The 17,615-nt window shown below is 45.5% G+C and overlaps 1 protein-coding gene across 2 annotated transcripts in view; it reads right to left on the bottom strand.

The window, feature by feature from the left end:
* The window catches only part of EFHC2 (EF-hand domain containing 2), a 232,677-nt gene that overhangs the window by 121,989 nt on the left and 93,073 nt on the right, over nt 1-17,615 (bottom strand). The window contains exons 1-4 of one of the 2 annotated variants that reach the window (XM_063955628.1): nt 10,475-10,757; nt 3,509-3,659; nt 2,091-2,314; nt 1,415-1,666 (exon numbers count right to left, since the gene is read on the bottom strand). In XM_063955628.1, coding sequence (XP_063811698.1) covers nt 1,415-1,666; nt 2,091-2,314; nt 3,509-3,533 — 501 coding nt within the window. In that variant the 5' untranslated portion in view covers nt 3,534-3,659; nt 10,475-10,757. Of the gene's footprint in view, nt 1-1,414; nt 1,667-2,090; nt 2,315-3,508; nt 3,660-10,474; nt 10,758-17,615 lie in introns of those variants that run through there. The other variant, XM_063955627.1, reaches the window with a different exon arrangement.

Below are 17,615 nucleotides of genomic sequence, written 5' to 3' on the forward strand. Positions count from 1 at the left end.
TCCCCTGCTCTCCTCACTCGTATCTCCAATTGTCTCTCTGCTATCTCCTCCTGGATGTCCCAGCGCTTTCTTAAACTTAACATGTCTAAGACTGAGCTGATTATCTTCCCTCCCTCCCGCATAACCTCATCTCCCACAATTTCATTATCCATTGATGGCACAACTATCTCCTCTAGCCAAGTGCGATGTCTTGGAGTAATCCTTGACTCATCCCTCTCCTTCAAACCACACATTCAGTACCTCTCACAAACCTGCCATTTCCATCTCAAAAACATCTCCAGGATCAGACCCTTTTTCACCCAGGACGCTACAAAGACCCTCATCCACTCACTGGTCATCTCCAGATTAGACTACTGCAATCTACTGCTATCTGGCCTCCCTCAAAAAATGCCTCTCTCCACTCCAATCTAGCCTCAATGCTGCTGCCTGTCTACTCTTCCTCACCAAACGTATTACATCCACATCCCCTCTCTTGCAGGACCTTCACTGGCTACCCTTCCCTTTCAGAATCCAATTCAAGCTTCTCACACTCACCTACAAAGCCCTCACCCACTCTTCTCCCTCTTACATCTCTGACCTTATCTCTCTTTACATTCCCACCCGTCCTCTTTGCTCTGCTAATGCACGCCGTCTCTCCTGCCAACTGATTACCTCCTCCCACTCCTACCTACAAGATTTTGCACGTGCTGCTCCCTATCTCTGGAATGCTCTACCTCTCCCCATCCGACTCTCCACCTCTCTATGAAACTTTAAACGGGCTTTCAAGACCCACTTCTTCACCAAACCCAGCCAACTCTCCTCCTAACCCTCTTGTCTATGCTCACTGTCTACCCCTTCTGTGTCACCCCGGTCTGTTAGCACCTCACCTTTTAGACTGTAAGTTCGCAAGAGCAGGGACTTCTTTCCTCATACTGTATGCCTTTCCTTTTCTTACTTACACAATCTTATACTCCTTACTCCCTTTGATGGCACCTAAGCCCTTGTTTTCCATACCTGTCTTATATTGTCTTGAACTGTAAGTGCTGTTTTCTTGTTTGCTCATTTGATTATGTACTGTGTAATGGGCGCTGCGGATCTCTTGTGGCGCCATTTAAATAAAGGCTAGTAATAATAATAATAATAATAATAATGTAATATAATCGCTACAACTCACAGAGCTATATTGTTACAATGGCCATAATAAGCATATAACAGATGATTTTAATTTGCATATTTTGGATTATGTTGTTTTATTGTAATATATGATGGTTAAACCCACCCTGCCACGACCCCTCCCCTCACCCTGACTGCTACACTTACCCACCCTGAAACCGCACAACTCAAACATGTGACAAGGGCTACAAAATGACACAAAACTGATATTATAAAGAACTACAAATATGATTGCGTCAACACAGTGAGGTTACATATTCACCTTGGGCAGTTTTCCTCTGTGCAGAAAGACTGGAACATATTCTCGCCCACAGTTTGGTGGTATGACCTCTATGATTTCAACAGTGTCATCAGCCAAGAAATAATGTAATATCAGCGTTCTTGTATCTCCAAAAGCTGAAGGTGTGTCATCCCAAAAGCAGTAAAACCGCAGCACATGTCTGTCATAATCCAGGAACTGTTTAAGGGTGTCTATACGTTCGTAAGGGCGTAACGGATTCAGATTGTCCTCCATCTACAATGAAAGAAGGGGGAAAAAAATCATGTTTCAGCAATTCAAAATGCCCATTATTTTTAAATAGACTTGGAGTATTGCCCCTTTACATAAGGCAGTGAGTCAAGTGTTTTACCTGAATCATGCATTATAGGATTTATTAGTAGTTTAAAAACAAAGAAGCATAGCCTGTAGTCTCTTTAAGCGGCAGAAGACAAAGCTAAAGGAGATGGGAGTTGAGCTGGATGTAAACTGTGCGTAGCATACAGTAGTCACATTGATTTCTGTTATATGGGACACTATGCAAACATTAATACCAACCAGAATTGGAAGTTAGAAAATCCAATTTCCACCATAAATAAATCTATAAAGTCCTTTGTGCTGTTATTGACTTCAACAGTAAATAAGCATTTAAGTACAATGTTGGCTTATTGTAGATCTTTACCTGCTTGCGCATTGTCGAGTAGGCATCTGCTGGAATAGATCCCGGTGGATTTATTCTGACCCCAAGTTTTCTTAGGAAGTTTCTAGTAAATGCATCACAGTTAACTATGTTGAAGGTTCTTGAATACAAGACAATGTCCTTATTGATATTAAAATGGTCCACAGTGTAGAAGTGGTCATTGTCAGGGGGTGGAAGTGGAATACGATGGCGTCTGATTATTGTCCCTATATTAAAACAAAGGAAGTAATTTTCTTGATTAGAAACACTATTTATCGTACTGTGGGGATAAAGGCTGTGATATACTGTTTGCAATATTGGGTGAAAAAATATACCTATTGCAGTACCACTAAAAATATACCTATTGCAGTACCACTGAAAATATACCTATTGCAGTACCACTGAAAATATACCTATTGCAGTATCACTGAAAATATACCTATTGCAGTACCACTGAAAATATACCTATTGCAGTACCACTGAAAATATACCTATTGCAGTACCACTGAAAATATACCTATTGCAGTACCACTGAAAATATACCTGTAGTGCAGTATCGCTGAAAATATACCTATTGCAGTACCGCTAAAAATATACCTATTGCAGTACCAATGTGGACGGGTTCAGTAGGAATTACCGGCGTCCGGGATGTCGGCCGTCAGTATCATGACAGCGGCATCCCAGCCACCAGTATGCCAGTAGCAGGGCGGGTGCTAGAAAGCCCCTTGCGGGCTCGCTGCGCTCGCCACGCTGTGTGCACGGTGGCTCTCTGCGCTCACCACAGGTTATATACTCCCTCTATGGGTGTCATGGACATCCTCAGAGGGAGAATAGCCTGTCCTGCAGATATTCCGGTGGCGGGATTTCACCGCTAGCCGGGATTCCAGCGTCAGCGCTGTGACCGCCGGGATCCCGACTAGCGGTATTTTGACCGCTTCCCCTGTGGACAACATGTGTCTGTACAAACACTCCTGTTCTTCTTATGTTGCTGTTTAGAAACTGGTTCTTTTTAACTGTACCCATGTTATTTGTTGGTCTAAGTGTGCATTATATGCATGCTGTACATATGGAACCTTGGGTTACAGAGAAACCATCTGGATTTTCAAGCAGTTAAAATTTTATTTTATTACTCAGGTTAACTAGAGTCTGACAAGGGAATGTTAACCTGGATATATACGTATAATGCAGTAAAGCACGGGGAAGCCCCTACCCTGGTGGTTGAAGTTACTTGGCAAGGAAATTATATAAAGTATCAGTTCTTGAGGAGAACATTGCAGGATAAATGTATTATGAAATGACAAAAGTATTTGTGAAATGCAATTATCACTGATCAGCTGGTTAAAATACTATTGTAAGAGTAACCTTACCAATAGAAAACAAAATACACAATCTTATCTTACTAACGTTCAATGTCTACAAACCCTGTGGAATTCCACTGTTTTTCATCTGGGGTTCTACCACTTGAATCGTGTCATCTTCAAGGTAGAAATATATTTTACACTGTCTTGTTCGGTAGGTCTCTTCCCTTCTTTCATGGACTTCCTCTTCAAAATATGCATCAAATGAAAGAACCTGAACGAGATAAAGAAGATGTTATTGTGAGTATAAGGTGGAACATTTGCTTTTAGCGATAGGGACATTTTAATGAAGCATTACCATTGTAGACATGATTCGTGATTTTTAGAATCCTTCAAGTAAACGTAAATAAGTGTCTGAGCACAGTGGTGGATTAAGATCATATAGGGCCCTGGGCAATGATTAAGTCATGATTCAGCAAGCAGATGAACCCTTTATAACCACAGTATGTGTTACGGATAACGCTAACTTAAGCTGTACAGTGTACAGAGACAATAGACTTTATTTCCCATAAAAAATGTTCCAACGACCTCCTGGCAGGTTGAAGGCAAAAAATTAAAATGGCACTCACAATCTGTGCAATGTCTGGTGGGCTTTACACTGACTGAGTGCCGTTTTAATATTCAACTTCAATCAGCCGGGAAGCGACACTTTACAAAAGCCATTTCTTCGTAAATAAAGCCTAATACCTTTCAAAGGGTCAAATACAAATGCAAAAGAAATATATATGCAGGCACAGGTGCTCCGAAAAGCCTAGCCCTGTGATGTAATAGAACTGAAGTCATCGCATTAGAGGCCTGCTCACCTCTGTTTTGTGCCTCTGCAGTGCTACTGCGTTTGTGCAGCCTACTGACCACCAGTGTCCGCACTGCGGGGTCTGAGCCACTGTCTCCGCTGACTGGACACTGAGCTCCAGAGGGGTCTGATTGTTCTCCGCCACAGGGGACCACTCGCCCCAGCAGCATGCCGCCAACCCTTTACAACCGCCAACCCCTTGAAGAAGTGGTGAGTGAGAAACCAACCCCCCTAGCAAGTGGGGGGCCGGTGTGAAGATGGTGTCAGCGGGGAGGGAGCGCAGTATTAACTGCGCTCCTGGGAAGGCTCAGCGGCACATGGTGTGGCGCTATGAGGGGCGCCCTGGGCCAGCGCTTACCCCCTACACTGGCACAGAAGCCTGTCGGGGTCCTCGGATCTCAGCCAGCACAATTTCCTCAGGCCAGTATAATCCATGAAGAGCGGGAAGACGGCGCCATTAAGGGGTCAGAGCTTCTCCTCAGAGCGGACCCAGCAGCGTTTCAGCGCCATTTTCCTGCCTGCACAGTGCTGAGAGGAAGAACAGGTCCCTCCACAGCAACTCCAGCTATCTGTACACGGTACCAGGGAGTTGTAGAAGGGAGGGGAGGCTGTAATACGACTGTGTGTCCTATTAAGGTGCACAGTCAGCGCTGACAAGGGGTCTCCCTTTGCTAAAAGCGCTGTGTGTGGGTTGGCTCCAATCTCTGTCTCTTTTGCCATTCTTGGGGGGGGAAACTCTGTCTGCCCTCACCTGTGTGTGTGTGGAGTGTTTGGTGGTCTCCTTTAGCTATGTCCAGGGACACTGTGTCATATGCTGCAGAGGATTTATCCTCCCAGGATGATCCCATTCCATGTAATCAGGATAGCACTGGTTTAGCACAGATACCAGCATGGGAACCTGAGTGGTTTTCCTCTATCAAATATTGGATTTCTCAGATTTCTGACAGGGTTGCAAGTAATGAATCTGCAACCTGGGTATTACAGAGCTCTTTGGCAGTATGGCCAGTTTCTGGTACCTCAAGACACCCTGCTATATACCCCCACAAACGTGCGCTTGTGCATGTCACACAAGACGACACGGATACCGATTCTGACACCACAGACGGTGATGGGGATGTGTTGCGGGGGTCCGCATCTCTTGCAAAGGGGGTGCAATTGTTGATAGAGGCTATCAGGGATGTGTTGAATGTTAATGATACCACACCTGAGCAGGTTGAGGAGGCCTTTTTTTTACTGAAAATAGAAAGGCCTCGCTAACCTTCCCTGCGTCAAAGGAATTTGGGAAAACCCGCCGATTGTTGACGCATCTGTGTCCAGACTCTCAAAGAAGGTAGTTTTGCCTGTTCCAGGATCTACCGCCTTAAAGGAGCCGGCTGATAGGAAAATTGATAACACGCTTAAATCAATGTACACTGCTTCAGGGGCCAAATTACGTCCCGCTATTGCTACTGCATGGATTGCTAAGGCAATAGTAAAGTGGTCGGCTGCCTTACTTGAGGATTTGGATATGATGGATAGGGATGACGTTGCGTTATATTACACAACATACATGATTCAGCAGGTTTTATGGTAGATTCCATGAAAGACCTGGGTTCCATGGCTGCGGGAATATCTTCCATGTCTGTTTCTGCTCGTCGGGGACTGTGGCTGCGCCAGTGGTCGGCCGACGCGGAATCCAGAAAAAGTGTGGAGTCCCTACCCTATACAGGTCAGGCTCTCTTTGGGGAAGCTCTAGACGCATGGATATCCACGTACCTCCACATTCCGATCTGGCTGCTGCATCAGGCTTATCTCCGTTTCGCATTGCTGGAATGTCATTTCCAGTTCCAGGCCCTGCCATTCGGCCTCTCCACAGCACCAAGGGTGTTTACCGAGGTGATGGCAGAAATTATGGTTCTCCTCCGCAAGCAGGGTGTGAACATCATTCCATATCTGGACGATCTGCTGAAAAAGGCATCGTCCAAGTAGAAGCTGCTGCAGTCCATTGTTCTCACAACATGCCTCCTCAAGAGTCATGGTTGGATTCTGAACCTTCCAAAGTCACATTTGGAACCAACCCAGATGTTATCCTTTCTGGGGATGATCCTGGATACGGAAGTGCAAAGGGTGTTTCTTCCGCAGGAAAAGGCATTGGTGATACAAGCTATGGTCCGGGATGTCCTGAAGCCAGCCCAGGTGTCGGTTCATCAATGCATTCGCCTATTGGGATAGATGGTGGCCTCTTACGAGGCTCTCCAGTACGGGAGGTCTCACGCTCGGACCTTCCAACTGGACCTCCTGGACAAGTGGTCGGGATCTCATCTCCACATGCACCAGAGAATTTGTCTGTCGCCAAAGGCCAGGATTTCACTCCTCTGGTGTCTCCAATTGCCTCATCTTCTGGAGGGCAGCAGGTTCGGGATTCAGGACTGGGTCCTTCTAACCACGGATGCGAGCCTTCGGGGCTAGGGAGCAGTCACTCAAGGAGTAACCTTCCAAGGACGGTGGTCAAGACTGGAAGCCGGCCTGCCCATCAACATCCTGGAACTAAGAGCCGTCTATAACGGTCTTCTTCAGGCGGCCCCTCTTCTAGGAAATAGGGCCATTCAAGTGCAGTCGGACAACGTAACAACAGTGGCTTACATAAACCGACAAGGCGGAACGAAGAGCAGAGCAGCAATGTCAGAGGTGACAAGAATACTCCTCTGGACAGAAAAGCATGCGTTGGCGCTGTCAGCCATCTTCATACCGGGAGTAGACAACTGGGAAGCGGACTTCCTCAGCAGACACGATCTCCATCCAGAGGAGTGGGGGCTCCATCCGGAGGTGTTCGAGGAAATAACAGACCTTTGGGGATTCCCCCAAATAGACATGATGGCCTCTCGTCTCAAAAAGAAGCTTCGGCGTTATTGTTCCAGGTCGAGGGACCCACAGGCAGTGGCAGTGGTCGCCCTGGTGTCTCTGTGGGTGTTCCAGTCAGTGTACATGTTTCCACCACTCCCACTCATCCCAAGAATACTAAAGCTCATCACTGCCCCAGACTGGCCAAGAAGAGCTTGGTACGCAGACCTTCTGAATCTACTGCAAGAAGAACCGAGGCCTCTTCGGGGGAACCTGCTGCAGCAGGGGCCGTTCGCCTATCAAGACTTACCTGGGCTACGTTTGATGGCATGGAAGTTGAGCACCTGATACTTGCTCGGAAGGGCATTCCGAAGAAGGTCATTCGTACCCTGATACAGGCTAGGAAAGGGGTAATGTCTAAACATTACCATCGTATATGGAAGAAATATGTCTCCTTGGTGTGAATCCAAGAAGTTCCCTACAGTGGAGTTTCAACTCGGACGTTTTCACCTCTTCCTGCAAGCAGGTGTGGATATGGGCCTGAGGTTAGGTTCTGTGAAGGTCCAGATTTCGTCCCTATCCATTTTCTTTCAGAAACAATTGGCTGCCCTCCCTGAGGTTCAGACTTTTTTTAAGGGAGTTCTGCACATCCAACCTCCCTTTGTACCGCCTACGGCGCCCTGGGACCTTAACGTGGTGTTGCAGTTCCTCTAGTAGAATTGGTTTGAGCCTCTACAGGAGGTTGAGGTCAAATTTCTTACATGGAAGGCGGTCACCTTGTTGGCCTTAGCTTCTGCTAGACGTGTGTCCGAATTTGGGGCTTTATCCTGTAAAAGCCCTTACTTGATCTTCCATGAAGATAGAGCTGAGCTCCGGACACGTCAGCAGTTTCTTCCAAAGGTTGTGTCGGCATTTCATACCATCCAACCTATTGTGGTGCCAGTGGCTACTAACTCCTCAATTACATCAAAGTCCTTGGATGTTGTAAGGGCTCTGAAGATATATGTGAAGAGAACTTCTCGTCACAGAAAGTCGGACTCTCTGTCCTATATGATCCCAAGAAACTTGGGTGTCCTGCTTCTAAGCAGACTATTTCTCGCTGGATTAGGTTCACTATCCAGCACACTTATTCTACGGCAGGACTGCCGTGTCCAAAATCTGTTAGGGCCCACTCTACTCGTAAGGTGGGGTCTTCCTGGGCGGCTGCCCGGGGTGTCTCGGCAATGCAACTCTGCCGAGCGGCAACTTGGTCTGGGTCGAACACGTTTGCTAAGTTTTACAAGTTCGATACTTTGGCCTCTGATGATCTGAGGTTGTCAATCAGTTCTGCGGAAGCCTCCGCGCTCTCCCTCCCGTTCTGGGAGCTTCGGTACATCCCCATGGTACTAATGTGGACCCCAGCATCCTCTAGGACAGAAGAGAAAAAAGGATTTTGGTTACCTACCAGTAAATCCTTTTCTCGTAGTCCGTAGAGGATGCTGGGCGCCCGCCCAGCGCTTCGTTATCCTGCAAATGTTATTTGGTTCAGTACAACTTCGTTTTAGTTAAGTACTGCACTGTTACCTGGTAAGTAATGTTTCAGCAGTTGCTGAGAGTTTCAAGCAAGTTAGCTTGATGTGCCTTGTATGTGTGAGCTGGTGTGAATCTCACCACTATCTGTGTTAAATCCTTCTCTCGAAGATGTCTGTCTCCTCGGGCACAGTTTCTAGACTGAGTCTGGTAGGAGGGGCATAGAGGGAGGAGCCAGCCCACACGCTCAAACTCTTAAAGTGCCAATGGCTCCTGGTGGACCCGTCTTTAACCCCATGGTACTAATGTGGACCCCAGCATCCTCTATGGACTACGAAAAAAGGATTTACCGGTAGGTAACCAAAATCCTATTTTATTTCTCCAAGAATATAACAGCTACATAATGGGGGTAAGGTGCAATCAGGGAGATTGCTAGACTCTTCAGGGAGTCAGGGAGATTGCTACTATCTCAGGGAGTCTCCCTGACAATCAGAGAGAGTTTGCCTCTGTCAAGGAGCGTACACACTGGCCGATATATCAGCCATTTGATTGAACAGCCGACATATAGCACAGGCCCGTCAGCCAGTGTGTACCAACGATATGTCTGTGAACGCCATCATTCATAGACATATCGCATGGGCCATGCAACACACATGATGACCAATATATCTACAGATACATTGGTGCGTCGCTATGTGTATACGGGCGGTCTGCATCCTGCAGCAGCCGGCAGTGATTGACGGCTCAACTGGGCGGGTGCATGTAAATGCCCACCAAGTTTGTGACATCAGTCACAATGGATTTGGCAGTGTGAATGCACAACACACTGCCCGATCCGGCTATAGATATATCTGCAGATCCATTGTTGGACTGGGTCATGAAGGGCCCACTGGGAGAATGCAGAGGTAGGGGCCCATCATGTTTAGGGTGTGGCCAGTGGGTCCCTTGATAAAAATATATAATAAATACTGCTAGCGACTGCATGATAGTGTACCAGATTAATAACAGCTATGCACTGTAGAGAATACCCCATAGTCATGTGCAGTATAATGTAACACATGTATAATGTATAATTCAAGTAAACAGTTTGGAACCTGATCTTTCAAAGAGGGGGTGGGCCTCCAGGCAGGGGGGACCACCGGGGATTCCCCTGTACCCCTGTGGGCCAGTCCAACCCTGCAACTCTATGCTAGACTTTGGTATTACAGGTTGAGTCTCCCTTATCCAAAATGCTTGGGACCAGAGGTATTTTGGATATCGGATTTTTCCGTATTTTAGAATAATTGCATACCATAATGAGATATCATGGTGATGGGACCCAAGTCTAAGCACAGAATGCATTTATGTTACATATACACCTTATACACACAGCCTGAAGGTAATTTTAGCCAATATTTTTTATAACTTTGTGCATTAAACAAAGTGTATCTACATTCACACAATTCATTTATGTTTCATATACACCTTATACACACAGCCTGAAGGTCATTTAATACAATATTTTTAATAACTTTGTGTATTAAACAAAGTTTGTGTACATTGAGCCATCAAAAAACAAAAGTTTTACTATCTCACTCTCACTCAAAAAAGTCTGTATTTCGGAATATTCCGTATTTCGGAATATTTGGATATGGGATACTCAACCTGTACTATACGTGGCTGCAATTATATTGTTTTGGTGTAAATATTTGGGATTGCACTATGTGGGTTACAGTAACTATGGGTACAACATAAGTACATTTTTTTTCTCACTGTTTGTATATGTCCATAAACCATACATATATATATATATATATATATATATATATGTGCAATACAGGAAATCCCACTTTCGTGGGAAAAGATAGCACTCTCCAGACTATATTAAATAAAGTCAAAAGATAATTTAATGAAAAGAGTAGTCTCACAGTTCATATGTGGAATCAAACGATATCCATTAGTGTCCAACGTTTCGGTCCCCAGCGGGGGCCTTTTTCAAGGAAAAATAGTAATCAGCAGTGGCAGCAGTTCAACTTCTAATCAGCATGCAGGGAAACTGGAGACACAGGAAGTGCCTCACCGGCCCCTGTTAAATACCATGGCAATTGGCGCTAGACACGCCCCCAAGATGGCCGCCGGCCGGGTGGAACGCACATCTGGAACGCATACTTATCACCTCCCACTGGGGGTGAGATGCGTTCAGCAAATAATGGCATCAATATACTATTGGTGGTGTCAGTGTTAGTGATACTGCGCCACTTCAGGTGTGGCGATATCACCATGAGTGCGGCTCCGAATACCGGAAGTGGACGGCGTCCGTCCCTGAACCGCATGTGGAACGCATCACGTCACTTCCGGTGACGCGATGTGTGAGTGAAACGAAGAAATCTTCATTAGATGCTGGTTTTTACTGTGCATTACATTATTAATTACGATAAGCCGCAATATGGGGATGTGGGGCTGCGCAATAAACATCAGTATAGGATCAGTGCTGCCTAACTTACAGTGCAGCAGGAAAGAGTCATCATAAAAGTAAATTATAGGTTGGTATAACAAAGGCCGGTGAGATCACTATAGGGGGACATAAACTACATGCAGAACAGTGCAGCATATATGTGTAGAATAAGTGTGCTTTCTAAAAAAGTTTAACCATAAATCAGAATAGCCATGGTAAGTGAAACAAAGTAGGCATATTATATATAATATAATGCAAAGTCACGTATTACATAATAGTCCGGTAATATCCAAAGTCTATTTCAGAAAAATAGACAAGGGGTTATTTTCATTCATGCCCCTCGGGGCTATGGTGTCAAGTCTATAAATCCATGCGCTTTCCTTTTTCCTCAAGAGCAAGGCTCGGTCTCCACCCCTAGGTGGTGGCGGTATCCAGTCAATAAGTTTGGATCGTAGGTCGGAGACCTGGTGTTTAGAAATCATGAAGTGTCTAGCTACAGGTAGGGCTGCCGAGCCCGTGGCAATAGCTTGATGGATAGATGTCCTATGGTTTGCCATACGATCCCTAAAGCGTCTAGTGGTCATTCCCACGTAGTACAACCCACAGGGGCAGGTTAAAATGTAGATCAGGTGGTCCATGGCACAGTGAAGTCTGAATTTGATCGCTATGGGGCGACCCGAGTGTGGATGCGGAAAGTGCGAGCCCGTAAGCATAGCCCTACAGGTTGTGCAGCCAGTGCACCGAAAGCATCCCGGACGTCTCTCGTGTAGCCAAGTAGTATTCGCTGTATCCCCACATATCTACACATATATGCTGCACTGTTCTGCATGTAGTTTATGTCCCCCTATAGTGATCTCACCGGCCTTTGTTATACCAACCTATAATTTACTTTTATGATGACTCTTTCCTGCTGCACTGTAAGTTAGGCAGCACTGATCCTATACTGATGTTTATTGCGCAGCCCCACATCCCCATATTGCGGCTTATCGTAATTAATAATGTAATGCACAGTAAAAACCAGCATCTAATGAAGATTTCTTCGTTTCACTCACACATCGCGTCACCGGAAGTGACGTGATGCGTTCCACATGCGGTTCAGGGACGGACGCCGTCCACTTCCGGTATTCGGAGCCGCACTCATGGTGATATCGCCACACCTGAAGTGGCGCAGTATCACTAACACTGACACCACCAATAGTATATTGATGCCATTATTTGCTGAACGCATCTCACCCCCAGTGGGAGGTGATAAGTATGCGTTCCAGATGTGCGTTCCACCCGGCCGGCGGCCATCTTGGGGGCGTGTCTAGCGCCAATTGCCATGGTATTTAACAGGGGCCGGTGAGGCACTTCCTGTGTCTCCAGTTTCCCTGCATGCTGATTAGAAGTTGAACTGCTGCCACTGCTGATTACTATTTTTCCTTGAAAAAGGCCCCCGCTGGGGACCGAAACGTTGGACACTAATGGATATCGTTTGATTCCACATATGAACTGTGAGACTACTCTTTTCATTAAATTATCTTTTGACTTTATTTAATATAGTCTGGAGAGTGCTATCTTTTCCCACGAAAGTGGGATTTCCTGTATTGTACTATGGGCCCAGTTCCTTCTGTGACTGGATCCTGATAGGCACCCTAGCAGTTGACATTATTATTGTGAGAGTGCAAGACCTTCCCATGTATTTAGAAGCAGTCCAGTAACTGTACTGCTTTTTCTCTGCACCCACCCCATATCGTATTTATATGTAAGCAGGCACTGCAGACACACGATTCATCACTCATTGGGGATATTTACACGTGTAGGACTGTGCATTAAGTTTTTCCTCCGCAGGTATCTGCCCTAAGGTTGTGTCTCTATTTACCGTCATACCGCACTGGGCAAGCCCAAATACCATCCGAACTTGGAAGCTAATCAGTGCTGGGCCTGGTCAGTACCCACAGGGAGACCTTGGGGAATACCCGGTACGGTAAGTATTCTATTCACATCTACCCAGTGTCGGAACAAATATACCTATTGGCATGGCGCATAGCCAGGTAGGCTTTCTCGATGAAAACCTTCTTGCACAGGCTGAGCACGGTGTGATCTCCCTTACGGACGATGACGCAGACAAAGTCCTGTTTAACCAGTCTGATTTTGAGACACTTCCCGCAGAAACCCCGACTGACCTCTATCACCAATTGTTGAGACTTAGAAAAAGGGAAATAGATCTGACCCTGCACGGCCAATTTCTGTCCGAATATTACCGTAAAAAGCAGATTCCCAGGGGCTTTAGAATTAACAATATTCCAACACTTGGCAGGAATAACCCCACTTTCTGTAGTCGTTGGTGCGGTGTCTTAAATAAATGCTCGCTGGACCTGGTACTACTAGTCGTTGAAGAGGTCGGTACAGAGTTAAATAAAATTAAATCCCAGATTGAAGCATTTAACGGTTTACACCTTCCAACGATCAAGAATGACAAAGCGACTAACCTAGTGGAGCGACTACAAACTCAGGTTGATAATTATAAAAAAGAGATAACTGCCTTTAAGCGCAGCAAACTCAATACGGTTACCTCCGACTATCAGAACCATACGGTCTATAGATGGCTGCTTGGGGACCCCAGATCAAATAGACAACAGAGACCATTTAGACAAAGACGACAGGGGCGTAGACCAGCGTATACTCGGGACACTGGCTCCTCTGCTTCAGCCTCTGACACAGAGCTATCAGACCACCGCCCAACACAGAGGCCTTTTTTAGAACATACCAACACTCCAGACCTCCCCCCTGTGGCAAACCACGGAGGCCCCATCCAAGGAAGGGGCGACATCTGGCGAAGGTGCAGGGAAAAGACCAAAACCTAGTTTTTAACCTCTCAAGTAAGACACTGGATGAGGCTACGGTTAAACTTCTCTCCAGGGGTCTGTCCTTTATACCTACAGCTCCCCATAATCAATTTGATACAGCAGTAGACGTTTACAGGTTTGGCCGGAAACTCCGTCTTAGGGAGCATTTTGCCACAGGTATGGGTGCTGATAAAATCCAGTTCCGGAAGCCATCCACATTTGACCCGATTTCTTCTAATGCTAGCATCAAGACGTTCACTCGGATGATTGAACAGGATGCTTTGTCCCCTGTACCCAAAAGACGATTTGATAATTTGTCCCCTGCAGAACGCAGAGCACTCAATGCCCTGAAAAAAGACACCAGCCTAGTGATTAGACCCGCTGACAAGGGGGGTGCTGTAGTGGTACAAGACTGGGTTGACTATAACATTGAGATTCTGAATCAACTATCTGACGAAACAACGTACACTTGTCTGAACCATAACCCCATCAAGGACATAAAGACAACAGTTGACCAGACATTATGCAGGGCCCTAAGAGAGCACCATATTGACAAGAACACCCATGAATTCTTGACTGTCGAATACCCAGTATGCCCAATCATATACACCCTCCCAAAAGTACACAAAACACTGGTCAAACCCCCTGGAAGGCCCATCATTTCAGCCAGAAATTCTCTACTACAACCATTGGCCATCTTTGTGGACAGTTTTCTTCAGCCCATAGTACAACAGGGGGATAGTTACTTACGCGATTCTACAGACTTCCTACAGAAGCTCCGTGCCATCCCTGATGTACTGGATGATATTCTCCTGGTGACTATGGACGTATGCTCCTTATACACCATTATCCCACATGAGCAGGGATTACAAGCACTGGCCAATGCCTGGCGACAACAACCTCCAATCGGGCCGCCAATAGACCTTCTACTCGAATTGACAAGCTTTGTTCTCAAAAAGAACCACTTCTTGTATCAAGGCAACTATTACTTACAACACAAGGGGACAGCGATGGGATCAAACCTAGCGCCGGCTTACGCTAATATATATATGTCTGAATATGAACAACAACATATACTACCCCAATTTGGAGAACATATTATATTCTATAAGAGGTTTATAGATGACATTTTTTTGCTGTGGAATGGGACGGATGAATCTCTCAGGATGATGATAACAACACTGAATGGATTGGAGAACCCGGTAAAGTTCACATTCCAGGTTGACCCACATAATGTCAATTTCCTGGATATTTCGATCTCCTTCGATGGGGGACGTATCAAGACAAGCCTCTACAGAAAGCCTACTGATAGGAACACTTTGCTCCATCCCAGCAGTCAGCACCCGCCTGCACTTAAGGACAATCTCCCAATTTCGCAGTTCCTACGAGTTATGCGCAACAACTCTGACAGCCAAACTATGGAAATCCAATTGGCAGATATGACTTCAAGATTCTTAGAACGGGGATACAAGAGGAAGAATGTCCTTAGATGCCTAAAAAAAGCAAGAAATAAGTTTGATTCACCAGTGACACCTACACTGCCCACCCAAGGACCGGAGCGATTGGTCTTTACAACCACCTATGATAACATCTCCAATAAACTCAAGGGAAGCGTAAGAAGAAATTGGCCCATTCTCACCACCGATGAACGCCTTAAATTGAAGAGATGTCCATTGCCGATGATGGCCTACCGTAGATCAGCCAATCTGAAACAACTTCTTCTAAGACCAATGGATAACGCTGGGGATACAGCGAATACTACTTGGCTACACGAGAGACGTCCGGGATGCTTTCGGTGCACTGGCTGCACAACCTGTAGGGCTATGCTTACGGGCTCGCACTTTCCGCATCCACACTCGGGTCGCCCCATAGCGATCAAATTCAGACTTCACTGTGCCATGGACCACCTGATCTACATTTTAACCTGCCCCTGTGGGTTGTACTACGTGGGAATGACCACTAGACGCTTTAGGGATCGTATGGCAAACCATAGGACATCTATCCATCAAGCTATTGCCACGGGCTCGGCAGCCCTACCTGTAGCTAGACACTTCATGATTTCTAAACACCAGGTCTCCGACCTACGATCCAAACTTATTGACTGGATACCGCCACCACCTAGGGGTGGAGACCGAGCCTTGCTCTTGAGGAAAAAGGAAAGCGCATGGATTTATAGACTTGACACCATAGCCCCGAGGGGCATGAATGAAAATAACCCCTTGTCTATTTTTCTGAAATAGACTTTGGATATTACCGGACTATTATGTAATACGTGACTTTGCATTATATTATATATAATATGCCTACTTTGTTTCACTTACCATGGCTATTCTGATTTATGGTTAAACTTTTTTAGAAAGCACACTTATTCTACACATATATGCTGCACTGTTCTGCATGTAGTTTATGTCCCCCTATAGTGATCTCACCGGCCTTTGTTATACCAACCTATAATTTACTTTTATGATGACTCTTTCCTGCTGCACTGTAAGTTAGGCAGCACTGATCCTATACTGATGTTTATTGCGCAGCCCCACATCCCCATATTGCGGCTTATCGTAATTAATAATGTAATGCACAGTAAAAACCAGCATCTAATGAAGATTTCTTCGTTTCACTCACACATCGCGTCACCGGAAGTGACGTGATGCGTTCCACATGCGGTTCAGGGACGGACGCCGTCCACTTCCGGTATTCGGAGCCGCACTCATGGTGATATCGCCACACCTGAAGTGGCGCAGTATCACTAACACTGACACCACCAATAGTATATTGATGCCATTATTTGCTGAACGCATCTCACCCCCAGTGGGAGGTGATAAGTATGCGTTCCAGATGTGCGTTCCACCCGGCCGGCGGCCATCTTGGGGGCGTGTCTAGCGCCAATTGCCATGGTATTTAACAGGGGCCGGTGAGGCACTTCCTGTGTCTCCAGTTTCCCTGCATGCTGATTAGAAGTTGAACTGCTGCCACTGCTGATTACTATTTTTCCTTGAAAAAGGCCCCCGCTGGGGACCGAAACGTTGGACACTAATGGATATCGTTTGACTCCACATATGAACTGTGAGACTACTCTTTTCATTAAATTATCTTTTGACTTTATTTAATATAGTCTGGAGAGTGCTATCTTTTCCCACGAAAGTGGGATTTCCTGTATTGTACTATGGGCCCAGTTCCTTCTGTGACTGGATCCTGATAGGCACCCTAGCAGTTGACATTATTATTGTGAGAGTGCAAGACCTTCCCATATATATATATGTGTATATATATATATATATATATATATATTTATATATATATATACACAAATAAAATCACTAAAGAAGTCATTTTATTGATGAAACACGATGGAAAGAAGGTCACATAAAAAATTTGCAGAAAAACGAAATATGGCTAATGTACTAAACCACAAATAACAAAACACAAAAAGTCAGACTTCTAAGGTCCCAATCTGACAGATATCATCTATCTTCCTTTATATATATTGCTACTACTTAAAGGCTGATATATTGGTCAGAGACACCATTTATTGTAGAGAAATATTAAAGGAGTTAAGTTAATTTAACCCCTTAGGGGACACAATGTAGAGCTCAGTTAGGAGCTATCTGGTACTTTATCTCCGTTGACCCAAAGGGGTCTATTTACTAAGCCTTGAATGGAGATAAAGTGGACGGAGATAAAGTACCAGCCAATCAGCTCCTAACTGCCATGTTACAGGCTGGGTTTAAAAAATGACAGTTAGGCGCTGATTGGCTGATACTTTATCTCCGTCCAGTTTATCTCCAC

The sequence above is a fragment of the Pseudophryne corroboree genome, chromosome 2 (genome assembly GCF_028390025.1).
Source record: "Pseudophryne corroboree isolate aPseCor3 chromosome 2, aPseCor3.hap2, whole genome shotgun sequence".
Classification (NCBI taxonomy): domain Eukaryota; kingdom Metazoa; phylum Chordata; class Amphibia; order Anura; family Myobatrachidae; genus Pseudophryne; species Pseudophryne corroboree.